The sequence below is a fragment of the Chrysemys picta genome, chromosome 2 (genome assembly GCF_011386835.1).
Source record: "Chrysemys picta bellii isolate R12L10 chromosome 2, ASM1138683v2, whole genome shotgun sequence".
NCBI classification, from domain to species: Eukaryota; Metazoa; Chordata; order Testudines; family Emydidae; genus Chrysemys; species Chrysemys picta.
The window spans coordinates 207,034,040-207,052,898 of record NC_088792.1 but is presented as its reverse complement, the minus strand read 5'-3'; the positions used below and the strand labels follow the sequence as shown (position 1 = coordinate 207,052,898).

General features: G+C 41.6%; 1 protein-coding gene across 5 annotated transcripts in view; it reads right to left on the bottom strand.

The window, feature by feature from the left end:
* DLGAP1 (DLG associated protein 1) overlaps nt 1-18,859 on the bottom strand; it is a 633,130-nt gene that overhangs the window by 137,511 nt on the left and 476,760 nt on the right. For all 5 annotated transcript variants that reach the window (XM_065585317.1, XM_005303131.5, XM_005303132.5 and 2 more), the window contains 2 exons: nt 7,903-8,080; nt 4,262-4,502 (listed from right to left, as the gene is read on the bottom strand). In XM_065585317.1, the coding sequence (XP_065441389.1) occupies nt 4,262-4,502; nt 7,903-8,080 (419 nt within the window). The remainder of the gene's footprint in view (nt 1-4,261; nt 4,503-7,902; nt 8,081-18,859) is intronic.

The window sequence follows — 18,859 nt, the reverse complement described above, 5'->3', positions numbered from 1 at the left end:
GCAAAACCCCTGAATTTCTGGCTAATTGCATGGGACAAAAAGGATCTTCTTTTTTCTACACTGCGAATAGGAACTACCCAGGCTGACTATTGCATTACTGCCTGTGAATTAGCCTGATGCAAGGGTGAAAGAGATTACATGGATGCCCTAGGATGAAATTAAACTACCAGTTGAGGTTGTGAACCCCATAAGAGATATGGGTAAAGTGGTAATAAAGGACAAAATGTGACCCTGAAGAGCCTAGAAAGACAAAATAAAAAGCAAAATAACCCAGTAATTCCTATAATTCAGGAGAAAGAACAGAAACCTGCAGCAGTCTTTTAAATCCTTCTGCAATGTCCAGTATAGGGCTGCAGGTGCTTCCCTCTCTGGACTTTAAAGAGGCACCTGGAAAAGGAGTAGCAAATGACTAAAGATCTGTTTCTTTATATTATCGTTTTAGGGCCATATTCTCCAACCCACATTCTCTCCTCTCTGGGATCATCTACAATCATCTTTCATTCTCTTATTCATACCCTACCCCACCCACATTTTTTCTAAACCACCAAAACTTTTGAGTACAAAAAGAATGGACATTCTTCTTATGTGGGTTGATTATTAGAATTATTTTAAAACAGAAAACATTTTAAACATAGCTTTTCTCATTCTTAAGAAAAAATCAATTTATTGAAAAGATCTCTCACACTCCCATGCATCCATTACAGGCTAATAATGGCACCTACGTACTGCAAGCTCTCTGCCTTCAGCTGCATGCTTCCCAACACATTGGAAATGAACCATTATTGTATGATGAAACACACATTTTATGTAAATCCTTCAGCTGCGATTGGGTGCAAATTACATGGATAAATTGTGCACACAGAAAAATGACCTTTCACATTCATAACCCTGTAGTTTGGAAGTTGTTTCTTACTAGCCATTGGTTTAGAAGAGAACTGTACTATCACAGTTGTTAAAGCTGTTTTGAAGTTTATGATGCGTTGCCAACATACATCCAATAATGCTTACACTTCATATTTTAAATGGTATAAATTAGGCGGCACATTTTTGATAAAAGGACCGAAAAAGTCTTTTGACAATGAAAACCAGTTGAAAAAGTGGCCTTGTAGGGGGAAAGGGATCAGAGACAAGGAACTCAAGCAACTGCAAGAGTGAGATAACACACACAAAAGGGGAAAAAATTAGGGAAGACTGTAGAATTAACAAACCATGGGGAAAAATGGTAGGTGGAATATGAAATGGCTTCTAGCAACTTGAATGTAGAATTAAGTGATGCTTGCGTGAGGCAGTAGAATGGATACAGAGGAATAAGTCAAAAGCAGTAGGCTCTTTTCAATACTCCTCTGGAGAAAACAGCTTGAGAGGCCTTGTTTCTGGCTTTCCTGAATAGGGCTTTGAAAATACAGATTTTGCTTTTGTTCCCTGATCTGTTTTTTTTTTTTTTCTTGAGTATGAATTTTGCTGATACTGGTTAGTGGACATCATGATTATCTTTGCACGTCAAACAGCAAGAGTTTTTTTTTTTTAAAGCAACCATAAATAATTTAAGATTCGAAAAAATCGTCAACCTCATATCTTCTGGTTTCTGTTACAAACCCAGAACCCCATTAGGATGAAGGGCAGGAGAGTGAGACAGACATGCCTCTCCCCCACTGTTTGCTATCCTGTTTAAGCAAAGTGGCTGAAGGCGTAATTCATTATCACACCTCGTCTCCTCCAATTTTTAAAATGTGCTCACACCACCACAAAGAGGAGGACTTTATGCAGGTTTTATTGTGCAAGAGGATCCTCCCAACTTATCTGCAAGCAGAGGGTCAAATCCTCAGCTTGTATAAATCAGCATAGTTCCACTGAGTGCATTGATTTACACCAGCTGAGGGCTGTTGGGATGGTGTTGAATTACTGTGATTGATATGAGTGAATGTGATGAACATGATTTTGGTATGGCTTGATATGTCCGAATTTGCTAGAGGATTCTGGGAGCAGGGTTCTCTTAACATCAGACATTTGGTATGGAAATTTACTGAGAGTGATCGGAGGCTCTATCTGTGTGTGTGTTTCAACATGGAACTTCAGAACATATCAGCCGAAGGCCAGCTCACCAAGTAAAGAAAACGCAAAAACATGCAATCAGTGAACGTGGCACAGGCTGACTAGGGTCAAAATGACCCTTTTGGATGGCACCACACTAAGAGCTCGAGTGAATGATTTATGAGAGGGTATAAACATCAACTGATTTTTGGTCTCTGTTTTGCAGTCCCTTTTAAAATATTAATTAGGAAAAATCAGTAATGAAATGTCCATAGGGCATATTTCGAGGACATGAGACTCCTTTGAGAGCAGAGGGTATAAATATTAAGAATATCATATGTACAGTTCTTAGTTCCCCAATTAACATCTGAAGAGTTCTGTGACGCTGTAAGACAGAGGGTCCCAGGGTAGCCAACACCCTGCTATGAGGGATTTTTGGAGAACTTTTGAACCAGAGGTCCTCGGGGTAACCAAGACCCTGCTTTGGGGGACATTTGACAGACCAAGTACTTGAGAGAAAAAAGAGAAGAGAAGAAAAAGAAATCTCCATCTAGGGGCTGGTCCACACTGGGGCGGGGGATCGAACTAGGAAATGCAACTTCAGCTACGAAAATAGCGTAGCTGAAGTCGACGTTTCCTAGATCGAACTAAGTTTACTTACTGCGGGTCCACGCGGCGCAGGCAAGCTCCCCCGGCGACAGCGCTTCCTCCTCTCAGCGAGCAGGAGTTCCACAGTTGACGGGGGAGTGCTTCTGGGATCTATTTATCGCGTCCAGATGAGACGCGATAAATCGATCCCAGAAGATCGATCTCTACCCGGCGAATTGGGCGGGTAGCTTGGACCTAGCCTAGGACTGGTAGCTAAACCTGCTTTGTTTGCCAATCAGGATACTGTGTAAGGCCAATATAGTTACGGAGGGTTTATGCTTGGGGAATTGAGGCTTATTAGGGAGACGCATTATATAATCTTTTATTGCCTGTGTAATTCTTCCTCCAATAAACTGCTGTGCATCGAGCAAATTGAATCCGAATTTTCACTGGTACCTGTAGTAAGTGAAGGCAATGTAGTAAGTGAAGGCCTAATGAAGGCCCAGTATGAGGCCTGAACCAAACTAAAGTAATGGTCAAGGCTTTGCTAATATGAAGCAAAGTAAAGCTGTGAGCAAGAGGCAGGCCCTGCTCACAGAAGTTGGCAAGGAAAGGGCTGATGTTGCATAAATATATATTCATTTAGCATAGCTACAGTATAAACATGGTACCAAGATACACTATAACCGGAACATTCCACAGATAACAGGGAACAGACCGACCCATCCCAATGACAGGGGCAAAAGGGTAAAATGATGGATAGAGTTGTTTTGATCGAACCAACAGGTACAAGGTGCGAGGCAGCACTTTACTACGTAGAGGGGTTGTACCTTGCTGCGTAGAGGGGTTGCACCTCAATACGTCAGGAGTGATGTGTAACTTGTTTGTACCTGTGTATAAAAATGTATCCCTGGGGTGGTGTCTTTGTCCGGCCACGGGGGCAGTGGAAAGTCCCACCACTGAGCCAGGTCCTTGCCAAGAGACATCTATTAGTAGTATGCCCGGTAGACTAAGTAATCTACGGGGAATTGCAATTGTGTCCGAGATCGCAATAAACCTGGCCGAGGTGCCTTTGTACCTTACTAGACTCTGTGGTCATTGGGGGTTCTCGTCGGGTCTGCTGTGTCAGCTATCTGCGCAGAGCTGGGGCAGCACACAGAGGGAACACACGCACGCAGCCGAGTGATATCAACAGGAGAAAGCAGAAGCACCACACCGGTAGCTTCTGACAACAGTACCAGTAACAATCTGCCCAGCTGTGGGCCAATTAGGATCCATTTCAACAAGAGCCAGAGTGTGTTGCTCCTGCACAGCCTAGCTGTAGCTGCATTCCTGGGAACAGGAAGAGTAGCAGATGTGACCTCTTTGTTCTCTCCACCCCTGTGTTTTTGGGTCAGTGGATCTGCATGTCTCTCCTTACACTATTGGCTCTGCTGCTCCCAGGAAGAGCATGGTTCTATGGTATGTGAGGATATGCAGGTTTCCCACAGTCTGGTCCACATATGCAGAAGAAACATAGCATCTCTAGTGCATTTCATGCCTAGCAAGGATTTGGAGCCAGGATTTTACCACGTGTGTATACATATTGTGCCAACTGGTGCTTTTCTTTTGCCCCCTCCTGAATTCCCTCTTTGTTACTCACCAGTACTGCTCTGGATGGTCCTCACTGTGGTGGCCGTGCGTGGGGGAGATGAGGACCTCAGCGACACGCATTCATCATCTTGGGAACAGCCCTTCTCAATTGCTCTCACATAGCTGTGGCTCCTCATGCGGAAGCAGCCTGGCATTGGCAGATCCAGGGCCTCTACGGCCTGAGACTCTAGTTCGCTGAACACTGACTCGCAGACTGATTCAAACTGACCGTTTACTTCCATCTCACTCACCTGCAGGCCAAGAACAAGTATTTTTCCTGTAATTATATCCCATTAGAGCAATCTATCCTATAATAACATTTACAAACAAAGATTTCCATTAAAAGTTCCCTTCGAACAGTAAATGATTTACACTTTAAATGGTTTTTTTTAATGCAGTAACAATTCTCCAAGAAAAATATACAATGTGCATGTTCAGAGTCAAGAAAATACAGAGCTATGGACATTGAGGGCTCAGCCCCAATCTCATGTAACTAACCCAACTTGGGCCAACAGCAGGGATTAAATCTGGACTTCTAGTATTAAGAGTCTGCGCCTCTCCAACTTGAATGAAAGGACTAACTCCCTTGGCTGGCAGCTATAACAGACTATTTAACCCTTTTTTGTGAACCAGCTCCCAGAGAGCCAGGCTCTCCTAGCTTGAGTTACACACAAAACCACATGGGCTTGCAAACTTACAAACTTTGCAGCCATTTGCCAGTGTTTATATGGCAATGGGCACCCACATTTCTAAACTCAGGATTGAGCCTTGAGATTGGTATTAAAATTATAATCACCACCATAGGAAAAATGCACATCTGAAACAATAATGTATACCATGATTTCATTATTTCTCAGGCATTCTAAAGGCACAGAGACCAAGGGAAGATGTGAATGGTTTAGGAAGATATGAAAGATGCTATACTGGGATGAATTTTAAGAAAAAATAGGTTGAGTATCAGGCCATATTTCTGAACAGTGAAATCTATTAGACTGTGGAATAACTTCCTACGGGAAATATTGGAAAGAGATTGATTGCTTTAAAAAACACTGGACAAAGCACTGGATATTATGTTGTAAAGAACAATCCTACATTGGCAGGGGATAAACTAGATTATCAGACAGGTGACTCCCAGAGCTCACTTCTAGGATTTCTTTTAAGCTTCCTATTTTTATTGGCAAGGAAGCCTACACTCTTCGGAGCATAGATAGCTTCAACCATCTCACAAATCAATCCGTCTAAATTGGAGTCAAATAGTTTTATCCCACACTTACAATTTCAGTTTGCTGTTTTCTGCTGGCTTCCTTCATAACTTGGTTTCTACAGCACCTGCTTATACTTTGTGCTAGTGCTGTAGACTCCGACAGCGTATAATAAGCAGATGATTCCTCTGAATGTCCATATTCAGCAGTCCCTGCCTGAGCAGTGCAGACTTCATCTTTGACCAAAGTCAATCCTCTAGCCCATTTATCCTGCATAAAAGTCCCTGGGTGAAATCCTGGCCCCACTGAAGTCACTGGCAAAAACTCAGTGACATCAATGGGGCCAGGATTTCTTAAGTTCAACCAGTGATACTTTTAGATTGCCTTGATAATTATATTATATGAACACATAGACAGCATTATTTTTATTCCATGAATACTTTAAAATGAAAATTGATCTAAGTCCAAAAAGGAAATCTCCACTGAAAATGTACTATCCAGTTAAATTGGCTTTTACCTTTGCTGGCATAAATTGGAGGTTCAAAATTGTGACAGCGGTGATGGTCATCTATAACATGAGTTATTACCAGTGATTTAGAGCATTGTGACAGGGTCGGGCCAGATGACTACAGGAGAGTGATCAAAGGCAGATATATTAGCCCCAGGTCAAGCAGGTCCCTTTTCCCTGGGTAAGGTAATGGGGCAGTTCCAGAACAATCAGGAACTTGCTGGAACAAATTAAGGCAGACAGGCTAATTAGGACACCTGGAGACAATTAAGAAACTGCTAGAATCAATTAAGACAGGCAGGCTAATCAGGGCATCTGGTTTAAAAAGGACCTCACTTCAGTCAGTGAGGGGCATGTGTGAGGAGCTGGGAGTAAGAGGTGCAAGAAGCTGAGAGTGAGTAGGCATACTGCTGGGGGACTGCAAAGTACAAGCGTTACCAGACATCAGGAGGAAGGTCCTGTGGTGAGGATAAAGAAGGTGTTGGGAGCAGGCCATGGGGAAGTAGCCCAGGGAGTTGTAGCTGTCACGCAGCTGTTACAGGAGACACTATAGACAGCTGCATTCCACAGGGCCCTGGGCTGGAACCCAGAGTAGAGGGCAGGCCTGGGTTCCCCCCCCCATCCCCTCAACTCCCTATTTGATATGTGGGTCCCACCAGAGAGGGAGGTCTCTGGCCTGTCCCCCGACCCATTAGGTGGGCCAGCAGAGACTGCGGGGATTGTTCTCCTTTTCCCAATGCTGGCCAGTGATGAGGTTAGCCGAATGAACGGCAGGTTTGTGCCACTAACAAAAGGAGCCAAACTGAGGACTGCCGTGAACCTCTGAGGCGAGCAAATCCGCCAGAAAGCGCAGAACGTATCAAGTTAGAGGAGGAACTTTATCACAGCATACAACACCAAATGAAATGCAGTGCCTTACACTAGTTGGCAAAAAATACACAACATGCAAGAATACCCTTGCAGAATAACATATCTAACTATGATGTTTTAATGTGCATATTCATTCAAGTTTTCCCAAAGAAAATTACCTTTTATCTTAGCACCGTTTTAGGGCCCAACTCTGTGAAGTACTGAGCATCCTTTGCTCCCACTGTTTTTAAGCAAAGTTGAGGGCACTCAACACATCCCTGACCTGTGTCCTATTTTGCATGCATGGCAGCTAGACAGATGTGACAGCATGATGACTCCATATGCATATTTTATATAAGGGCAGGCTATTCTACTGTGTCAACACTCACAATTTAAAATGCCCCAGAGTACACAATATTCAACTGACAGACTGTAGCTGGCACAAAAGAGGATGTTATGATTTTTCAGGAAAATAATGCACATCTTCATAATTAATGTGTGAACCAAACACATATGTACCATGTACATCGTAAAGTCAAAGCTCTATCAGAATTAAAAAAATGTGTAAAAGGAGCTAATAAACCTTTTCAAAATATTGGATTAATGTCAAAACAACAATTGTGGAATAGAAAATACCAGTAACCTTTATTCTTTTTACCCTCAAACATTTTATGGTTCCCACTCCTTAAAGGAAAACTCATTCTCACTAGGACTCCAAGTCCTACATTTTTAGAAGTGACTCGTTATTTTGTATGTTAAACCTGAAACTTCTTAGAGGGAGTGTTGAGCACCTGTCCACTAAAAATCGGGCCCCTTTAAGACATTTCATGTTGTGCAACCAAAATCACCAAACAATTTTTAAAATTTAGACTATAACATTTTCAAATCTTCTTCCTTCACAAAAATGTACACGAAAAACATCCCCATAAGTCCTTTTAAAATTCAAATGCTTTTGAAAATATGTAATCTGTTGCATGTCTGACTTCAATGAACACACAAAAAGGGTTTCTGGTTCTACATATTGCACATGCAGCTGAATTGGCTGGGGACTGATTTTGATCTTGTCCTTAGCTGTGCATGCTTGCCACCCACCTGACTAATGGTGCTCATGGCTCTCATGTAGCTCTCATTCCGGGAACGGAATTTAGGAGAAGTTAACAGACTTGCAGGGTCCAGACTGTCCAAACTCCTATTGATTGAGACTTCACTCACTGCCCTCAAGTAACTGTGGCTCCGGATTTGAAGTTTTGGAGAGTGTTCGCTGGATATCCTTGAAGGAAACAGTGGGAAAGAGACATTTCATCAAATCCAAATAGCTTAACTGTGACTGGGAATGACAGTAAATTGTTCTGCAGGAAAGTAAGACTCAAACCAGAAATTATGTAACCCTGGGGCATATATAAATTCAGTACAGTACTGCAAATCGGCCAGTTCCAGTTCGCTTATAAGTACAAATTTTATAAGTGCTTGTATACACATGCTAGAAGTCTAACTACTAAGATGAGTGAACTTGAGTGCCTGGTATTAAATGAGAATATTGATATAATAGGCATCACATAAACTTGGTGGAATGATGATAATCAATGGGACACAGTAATAGCAGGGTACAAAATATATCGGAAGGCCAGAACAGGTCATGCTGGTGTCGGAATGGCACTATATGTGAAAGAAAGTGTAGAGTCAAATATAATACAAATCTTAAATGAACCAAACTGTATCATAGAATCTCTATGGATAGAAATTCCATGCTTGAATAAGAAGAATACAGTATAACAATAGGGATATACTACCGACCACCTGACCAAGATGATGAGTGATGGGAAATGCTCAGGGAAATTAGAGGCTATAAAAACAGAAAACTCAACTGTAATGGGGGATTTCAACTATTCCCATACTAACTGGATACATATCACCTCAGGATGGGATGCAGAGATAAAGTTTCTTGACACCATAAATGACTGCTTCTTGGAGCAGCTAGTCCTGGAAACCAAAAGATGAGCAGCAATTCTTGATTTAGTCCTAAGTGGAGCGCAGGATCAGGTCCAGAGGCTAAAACACTTGATAATAGCGACCATAACTAAAGCTCCGATTTTGTCATGGATATTTTTAGTAAACGTCAGGGACAGGTCACGGACAAAAAAACAAAAAATCACGGAAGCCGTGACCTGTCCCTGACATTTACTAAAAATATCCCTGACAAAATGGGGAGGGACTGGAGCTGAGGGGGACCCCCCACTGCCCTGCAGGGCTGGGAGCTGCAGGGGGAGTGTGTCCCCTGTTGCTCGAGGCAGTAGGGCATCTGCAGGGTCTGCTAGTGGCTGCAGGGCCTGCTAGTGGCAGCATTTGGGAGCTGCAGGGGGCCCCCCGCCCGCAACCACTGAGCAGCTCCAGGGTCCCTCTGCTGCTGTCGCTGGCGACTGGGAGCTGCCACGGGGCCCTGGCTGCTTGTAGCGGCTAAGCTGCTGCAGGGGAGACCCCTGCCAGTGGTAGTGGCTGGGCAACTCAGGAATCACCACCGGCGGTGCCAGGTGGTCAATTGAAGGGGGTCCCACCACCTGCAGCTGCTGGGCAGCTATGGGAGGGCCCCCTGCTGCCCATGGAGGCTGGGCTGCTGTGGGGCCCCTGCTGCCACCAGTGGCTGGTAAGCTGCAGGGCCCCCAATGTCATGGAGCTTGCTGGAAGTCACGGATTCTGTGACTTCCACGTCCTTCGTGACATAATCTTAGCCTTAACCATAATACAATTAAATTTAACATCCCTTGGGTAGGGTGGGGTGGGAGAGAGACACCCAAAGAAGCCCACCACAGTATCATTTAACTTCAGAAAGGAGAATAATAATAGGATATAATAATAGGACACAATAATTGGAAGCTAGTTAAAGAGAAATTAAAAGGTACAGTCCCAAAAGTGAGATGCCTGCAAGATGCAATGAAACTTTTTAAAAACACCATAGTAGAAGCTCAAATTAAATGTATACCCCAAATTAAAAACATAGTAAGAAGATCAAAAAAAGTGCCACCGTGGCTAAAAAACAAAGTAAAGTGAAGTGGTTAGAGGCAAAAAGGCATCCTTTAGAAACAAAGAATCCTACTGAGGAAAATAGAAAGGAACATAAACTCTGGCAAAACAAGTGAAAAGGTATAATTACAGGCCAAAGGTACAATCTGGTTCATTTAATACCCTGGTATTACTGTGTCCCATTGATTATCATCATTCCAACAAGTTTATGTGATGCCTATTATATCAATATAAGGCCAAAAAAGAATTTGAAGAGCAGTTAGCCAAAGCTCATAAACTAACAGCAATTTTTTTTAAGTACTCCAGAAGCAGGAAGCTTTTTAAACAATCAGTGGGGCCACTGGACAATCGAGGTGCTAAAGGAGCATTCGAAGAAGATAAAGCCATTGCGGAGAAGTTAAATGAATTATTTGCTTCCGTCTTCACTGCAGAGGATGTGAGGGAGGTTCCCACACCTGAGCCATTATTTTTAGGTGAGAAATCTGAGGAACTGTCCCAAATTGAGGTGTCATTAGAGGAGGGTTTGGAACAAATTGATAAATTTGCAGTAAGATAGTATTCACCTAACAGTTCTGAAGGAACTCAAATGCAAAATTGCAGAACTATTAACTCTGGTATGTAACCTATCATTTAAATCAGCTTCTGTACCAGATGAGTGGAGAATAGCTAATGTGATGCCAATTTTTTAAAAAGCCTCCATATCCTGGCAATTACAGACCAGTAAGTTTAACTACTGTGTCAGGCAAATTGCTTGAAACTACAGTAAAGAAGAGAATTATCAGACATATAGATGAACATGATTTGTTGGGGGCAGAGTGAACACGGCTTTTGTAAAGGGAAATCATGCCTCCCCAATCTGTTAGAATTCTTTGAGGGTGTGAACAAGCGTGTGGACAAGGGTGATCTAGTGCAGCGGTTCTCAAACTTTAGTAACCCGAGGACCCTCATTTTGATTTAAAATTTTGCCGTGGACCCCCAAGCCCCCTGCTCAGCCCTAGGCCCCACCCCCACTCCACCCCTTCCCCCAAGACCCCACCCCAAATCTTCTTATCCCTGCTCCACTCCTACCCCTCCTGTTCCCCGCCTCTTTCTGCCCCCTCCCCCAAGTGCCCCAGTCCCCCATCCTCCCTCTCCTTCCCTGCACCTCCTGTACTCCAAGGAACAGGTTCCCCGGTGTGCAAGGGGCGCTGGGAGGGAGGGGGATGAGTTAATCAGCAGGGCCCACGGATCTCTTGGACTTCCCTCACAGACCCCAGTTTGAGAAACGCTGATCTAGTGGATATAGTGTACTTTCAGGAAGCATTTGACAAGGTCCCACACTGATGGCTCTTAAGCAAAGTAGGCAGTTATGGGATAGGAGGGAAAGTTCTCTCATGGATCAGTAACTGTTTAAAAGACAGAAAACAAAGGGTAGGAATAAATGGTCAGTTTTCAGAATGGAGAAAGCTAAATAGTGGTGTCCCCATTGGGTCTGTACTGGGACCAATGCTATTCAACATATTCATAAATAATCTGGAAAAAGGGGTAAACAGTGAAGTGGCAAAATTTGCAGATGATACAAAATCACTCAAGATAGTGAAGTCCAAAGCAGACTGCAAAGAATTACAAAGGGATCTCACAAAACTAGGTGACTGGGCAACAAAATGACCGAGGAAATTCAATGCTGATAAATGCAAAGTAATGTACACTGGAAAACAGAATCCCAACTATACATATAAAATGATGGAGTCTAAATTAGCTGTTACCACTCAAGAAAGAGATCTTGGAGCCATTGTGGATAGTTCTCTGAAAACATCAGCTCAGTGTGCAGCAAAAGTCAAAAAAGCTAATGGAATGTTAGGAACCATAAGGAAACAAATAGATAATGAGACAGAAAATATCATATTGCCTCTATATAAATCCATGGTAGTCCCTCATCTTGAATACTGTGTGCAGATGTGGTCACACCATCTCAAAAAAAATATATTGGAATTGGCAATGATTAAGGGTATGGAACAGCTTCTGTATGAGGAGAGATTAAAAAGACTGGGACTTTTCAGCTTGGAAGAGAGACAACTAAGAGAGGATATGATAGAGGTCTATAAAATCTTGACCTGTATGGAGAAAGTGAATAGGGAAATGTTATTCCCTCCTTCACAGAACACAAGAATTACGGGTCACCCAATGAAATTAATAGGCAGCAGGTTTAAAACAAACAAAAGGAAGTACTCCTTCACACAATGCACTGTCAACCAGTGGAACTTGTTGTCAGGTGATGTTGTGAAGACCAAAACTATAACAGGGTTCAAAAAAGAACTAGATAGGTTCATGGGGATAGCCTCGTCAATGGCTATTAGCCAAGATGGTCTGGGATACAACTCCATGCTCTGAGTGTCCCTAGGCCAGTGTTTGCCAGAAGCTGGGAGTGGACGAAAGGGGATGGATCACTTGATTGCCTGTTCTGTTCATTCCCTCTGAAGCACCTTGCATTGTCCACTGTCAGAAGACAGGATATGGGTTAGATGGACCATTGGTCTGACCCAGTATGACCATTATGATGTTCTTATATACCCAAACTGACTTTCCATTTTGTTTGGTAGGTTTGGGGTTTTTTTTGTTTGTTTGTTTTGGTAAATCAAGGACAAATCAGTCACAACATCATAATCTGCACTATATTTATTGACAGATTAGTCCAAAGCAAAACTTCATGCTGTAATGACAACAGCAGAGGTGAGCTTTATGGGAACCACAGCAAGTAGTGCAATGGGTGTTACTTTTAAAGCAATTAGACAATGGACTACTGTTTGCATTAAGAGTAAAGTGCTGAAGGATACACATTCCATTATTAAAAGAGCAGTGAAGACATGGTGAGTGCCGTCAAAGAAATGGCTGTTTCAAACATAATATACTGAAGGAATCTCATTACAACGACCATCAATAAGGGGGACGGGGAGTCCAGAAGAAAAGACCTAGGGGAAAGCCATATAGTTGACTGGGTCATCAAGCACAGAGCTGCTGAGCATCTACTGTTCGTACTGAAATCAGTGGGAGTTGTAGGTACTCAGTTCCTCTTAGGGTTTGTTTCATAGGAAGGTAACCTGGTGCTAATCTTTTGCAATATACATTTGATACATAGATAGGGTATGTATTTTATAGCATATTCCAGTTTGACGTGACAGCTTGCTTCTTATGGAATTCTAGGAGATAAGGGCCGCTAACTGTAAATCAATTACATATGATGTACACAAAATGCAGCTGGGGTCATTGGACAACCTAACCCTATAGTAAATCATTCCAAGAATATACTGCTATATGGGTGTAATTTGGTTACATTCAATAGTTATTTTGGATAGTGACAATAGCTGCCAGGCTGTAGGCATTTTTCATGTCAAACAGCTATTTTCCATTTTCAGGAAACACATTAAGTAGCTTGTAAATGCACATTCATTTAAATTCAAAAGTTTGAAAAGTCCATTTCTGTTTTTCCACCTATAATGAATACATCATTAGAAAAATAGGGAACTGGCTAGAAGCAATATAGCTAAAGGTCCTCTTTCATCACACTGGGCCAGAAAGACTAACGATAAATACATTTCCTTAACTGATGTGTTATTTGACCCAAAGCAACAATATTGTCATCGTAAGTGGGAATAATATTTTGTATGGATTCCAGTGTCAATAGTGACCATCTAGTTGTGATTTCGTATACTGAAATTGTAGCAAAGGAAATCATCTCTCATTTACAGGACAAATGCTATTTAAAATTATTGCAGTGCCTTTCCCAACTGCACACATAAGTCTGGTAACTGTCTACATATATTAGGTGTGCAGTTTGATTGTGTAATTGTACACATAACTAGTTTAATGGTTAGATCCCATGCGTAATTATGACAATACTGTAAAACCTATTAATAACAACTGGAATGCCATGTTCTCTGGACGATGTAATAAAATGAATTTGAACAATTTATTATTAGATAATTATTATTAAAGAATTCTGTCACCATTTGAAGACTGGTCATTCATTTGCCTTCTTCAAGCAGTGAGTCAGTAATTGGATGGACTAGATATAGAAAATGTTCAGATTACTCTTGGGGCAATAATTCCAGATTTCCAAATGGAATCTGGAATTCCATTTAAGATACTCTCCAGCAGTGCTCAAACACAACACACACACACACACACACACAACACTAAAAATAAAATGACTGACCTACCTATCACCTCTATTTGTGGCTGGCAGAGCCTTTTAATAACAATTTACCAAAACCTGATCAGTAGATCTCTTGGAAATAATTCACTATATATAATTTACTTGGAGCACTGAAAATACGCATAAAATCCAAGTTAAATGAATAATTCATCACAAAAAATTATCAGATGAATACAAACTATTTCACTGCTCTCTTTTGAGCTGCAAGCAGATCAGAAGGACCTCAAATATATTTGTTAAACAAATTAATTCATTTTTTGTTTTATTTTATGGATTGATTGTAAGCAGTTTGCTGCCCGTATTCAATATTTGATATAAAAAATTCAAACTGTGTTGATTATTTGCAAATTAATCAAATACGTCACCTGGTGTTGTTTCTGTTCATTGATTGGATGAGCATGCAAGCACTGAATATAACAAATCACAAAACTCAGTGCACAAGTATTGTCAAATTAAAATTTGTTTTTTGTAAATACCCAGGCATGCATCTTTGAAATTTGCTTTCTGCAAATGTCTGGTCCACTGTAACGAGTGATACAGATACCTTAGTCATCAACAGGGAACAAACTTGGGATATTCAGTACCAAAAACAAAGACCTCACCGGCTTGGGCTAAAGGAGATCTCCCCATGGCTATAAGAAGCAAGTTGTTCTGGTCAGAGGGACCTGCCATCAGATGGAGACATGATCACGTGCCCTAGGCACCACTAAACTTTGATTGCTTGAATGTTCATGGAAAGCAAATACAAAAGAGGCATGAATCCATGTAAAAATTTGAGCATGTATTTGCACATTTTTTTGCAGTATTTTCCCAGTTCCATACAAAATCACCTAATTTCTCTGCCATGGTATGTGCTTTCTTATTGTTTCTGGATGTGGGTGGTCAAAGCAAATAGGTTTTTTTCTGACTTATTTTGGTCAGATAGTTGGTCCTTAACTATACAACTGACCAGTTCAGCACGTGTCTGGGAATGTGTTTCACAGGTGCCTACTTATCATACTGCCGGTTTACATGACAGATGGGGCGCCATGCAGGGACTGAGATTTTGGCAGCCATTAGAGGAGGTGACTGTTGCTCACTGATGACCATATTCACAGGTTTCACTATGTTTAAAAACGGTGGAAAAAATAACTAAGGTTTAAAAGACAGGCAAGGAGTGCATACAGATAGCTAAACTGTTGTTGAAGGCATCCCTTATATAGCAAAAGAGTTATTTAACAGCTCCATACATGTTCAGGACTGGCACTTTATAAATGTGTAATAAATCATTATCATCGTCATATTCCACAATAACTATACAATAGTCTTTAAAGAGTAGCTGAAAAGCCACAGGAAACTTTATTCTGTTTAGGAATAAATCTGCCAATATATCATAGTTTCAAGTTTTCACTTCCTTAGTTTATTATCAGCGACTTCAACCAACTATGATTCACAGAGGATTATGACTATGGGCAAGATCTACAGTTGAAGTGAAATGGCTTAACTAGCTCCACTGACTTCAGTATATACTATGATTAGCAGCACGAGCAGATGCTCTCAAAGATCCTGGAACCAGCTCCTCTGGTGTGTTGCATTCTCTTTGCATTGCACTGCCTGTCTACATGACTCAGGGATGATCACTCAAGTACAAGAGTGGCCCTGAAGGGAGAGGCAAAGAGCTTACTTACACGGGGCTTGTATACTAGACCCCTGCGACTAGTAGGATGGAAAGATAAAGGTGTGGTTGGGGTGCCCTTAAGCTTATCTTGATTTGATCTATTGTGGCCACTGAAAGATGGTGTAATTTAGGGAAGCCTTCAGGCAGCTTTAACACAGCACAAAGAGGACAACTTTTATCTATAATATCTAAGCACCATACAAACAGTAGTGAATTGATCCTTACCAAACTGCTGTGAGACGGGGAGTATTATTAGCCCCAAGATGCAGAACTGAGGCAAAGATGTAAGGCCTGGTGCTGCTAGCCTTACTCACCCAGCACACAGTGTGCTCCATTCATTTGCATCATTCATTTCAATGAGACTACTCACAGAGTAAGGTACTGCTCAATACAAGTAAGTGTGGGAGAATCTAGCCCTAAATGATTTTCCCAATGTCACACAGGAAGCCTGTGACAAAGGCAACAAGTGAATTCTAGTCCAGTGTCTAAACCAGGGGTGACCAACCTGTGGCTCCGGAGTCACATGCAGCTCTTCAGAAGTTAACATGCGGCTCCTTGTATAGGAACAGACTCCAGGGCTGGAGCTACAGGCGCCAACTTTCCAATGTGCCCCTGGTTCTGCCACAGGCCCTCCCCTGAGCCTGCTGTGCCCTCACTCCTCCTCCCCTCCCCCCCCCAGAGCCTCCTGCATGCCACGAAACAGCTGATCGAGAGGTGCGGGGAGGCGCTGATCAGCAGGACTGCTGGTGGGCAGGAGGCGCTGGGAGGAGCTAATGATGTATTACTGTGGCTCTTTGGCAATGTACATTGGTAAATTCTGGCTCCTTCGCAGGCTCAGGTTGGCCACCCCTGGTCTAAACCATAATATAATTGAGGATCAGAACAGTGCAAAGAAAACTTTTAGCCCTCTTTGCACACCTCTTTGTGACTAGTGCTCTGTGAAAATTGGCCATACCCGAGGTGGCCCCTGACATTTATTCAAATACACTTATGGGGTAAAACTATGTTAGCAGGATTGTGTCTGAATGGAGTGCTTCTGAATGTTTTACAGGAAGAGCCACTATATCTTCAAATTGACTCTGAGATGCAAAAGGTAAGATGGACAAGGAGGATTTTTCTATTTACAAGAACAGGGAAAAATCTGATGATAGGAATATTTCCTTTTATTTTTGAGAGGAGATTGGAAAAATTGTACTTGTGCTGTCTATGGCAAATGTATTAGATGATCATATGATCAGTGGAGACAGTACCTCCACCAATAGGTGGTGCAGTGTCTTTATCTTAGTGTTAAGTTGCTGTGTACTTTGATATTACGTTGTTGTCTTGGTTTGGGGCAGGGTGAGACAGTGGCACTAGGAGGATATTCAGTCCTGCCCGTATGTGCTGGGGTTGGTACTTGCAGTGTTCCCATAAATCCTTTGATTTCTGTAAGCAAGTATTACAAATATTTCACTTGTGCATGAAAAGGAGTGTAGAGTCGGGAGAATGTGTCGGCAGTGACTGACTTTTTTTTTTGTTTTTTTGTTTTGAAAGCTCTGACAATAAAATAAGATATCCCTGAGAAAATATAATTAGATGGTCTTCTGCGTTTCAATGTGCAAATTCATAGCACAAAGCAGAGTGTTGTGCCACATGGGTTCCTTGTCATGTCAATATTAAGTGTCATAGCTGTACAAGACAAAAGGAAATGGTGCTGTGTCCAGAAATATGTAATGAATACCTCCACTAGTCAGGCTGTGAGGAGCAGCCAGTGTAGAAATATATTTTAACTCATCTTTAAAAAAAAAAAATCTTTGCCTCTTGCTGGTTAAACATCCCAGAATTCATTTTTCTAGGCTATCCCTGATAGCATAGTTCCCATGGAGCTAATTAATTCTATGCTGAATGCACCCTCTCCCCCAACCTGGCTGGTGGGAGCATCCAGCGCACAGTTCTGTGTTTAACTATATTTTCATTGTGGATTTTGCTTTAAGGGAAAAATCATCTGCTGTCTGATGCTAAGTAAAAGCAGAAGGACACCAATGAAGAACATGCACAGAACAAAGCCATTCAAGCGTATTAATCTTATTCCAGTCATGACGTGGGTCATCAAATGGGTAATTTTATTGCTGTTGCTCTTGCATTATGTTGTGTTAACTTTTCACTGCACAGTGTACAAGGCTGTCACATTACAGAAATTGGCAAGGGCAGAATATCAACTAATTTGTGCATTTGTTCTCACTAGAAGTTTGCCACATTTTGAAAAACCTCCTTTCCCGTATTTTTTTAAATAATATGATTGTCTTGCTAAGGGGTTCGCACTTTGAAGATAAAATCTTAGTACATGTCATGGTACAGTTGCTATGGAGCCAGCCATGAGAAAGAAAAACAAAAACTTGCACATAATGAGAATATCTTACTTGCTGAGCAGAAATTCAACAGCAATAGTACAAAAGTGGCAGCTGTTTCCCTTTTGATTCTAAGACTCCATTAATCAGATTATAAATCATTCTAACTATACAGACCAATTGGCATTCATCCCCATTAATCATGTGGGGTATGCATTATTTTATTAATAATACCTTACATGTCCTTTTGAGGTGGATCAGATGTCAGACAGAGACAGGATGAGAAGGGGCAGTGACTTCAGTGTTTTTTCACTCATATTTGTCTCTCTGCCTGATATTACAGGCTTTAATATGGCTGAACAAGATATCACTTAAAAAATTAATCCAAAACTCAGCTCAGTTAAATGCCACACAGCTTTCTGATGTGTCTATCTCCAGCTGGCAAAATGTGCTGTTTTTCTGTATAAGCACATGGTGTCCTGCCAGAGAGCCCTTATTTATTTGATAGATAAAGGACAAGAGGACCTTGATCAATTTATATTCATAAACATTTTTCAAAAGCACCATTTCTTTAAAGCTACCTGTGACTGGCTGGCCATGAAGTCACTGCCAGAATCAATCTAGAAACCATTCTTTTACAACTAGCTGTGGTCCCAGATGATCTCATGATGGTCTTTGTTTCTGAGGTTGTGCTTTAAGGACCATGGGCCAAAATTAAGGGCATCTTCAGTCTTTAATTTTGATACCACTCTGTGCTTCATCTATTAATGTCTTAGCTCTTATTATACAATGAAGCCATATATGTACATAGTGCCTTTCATCTCAAAGGATCCCAAAACATCATATACAAACAAA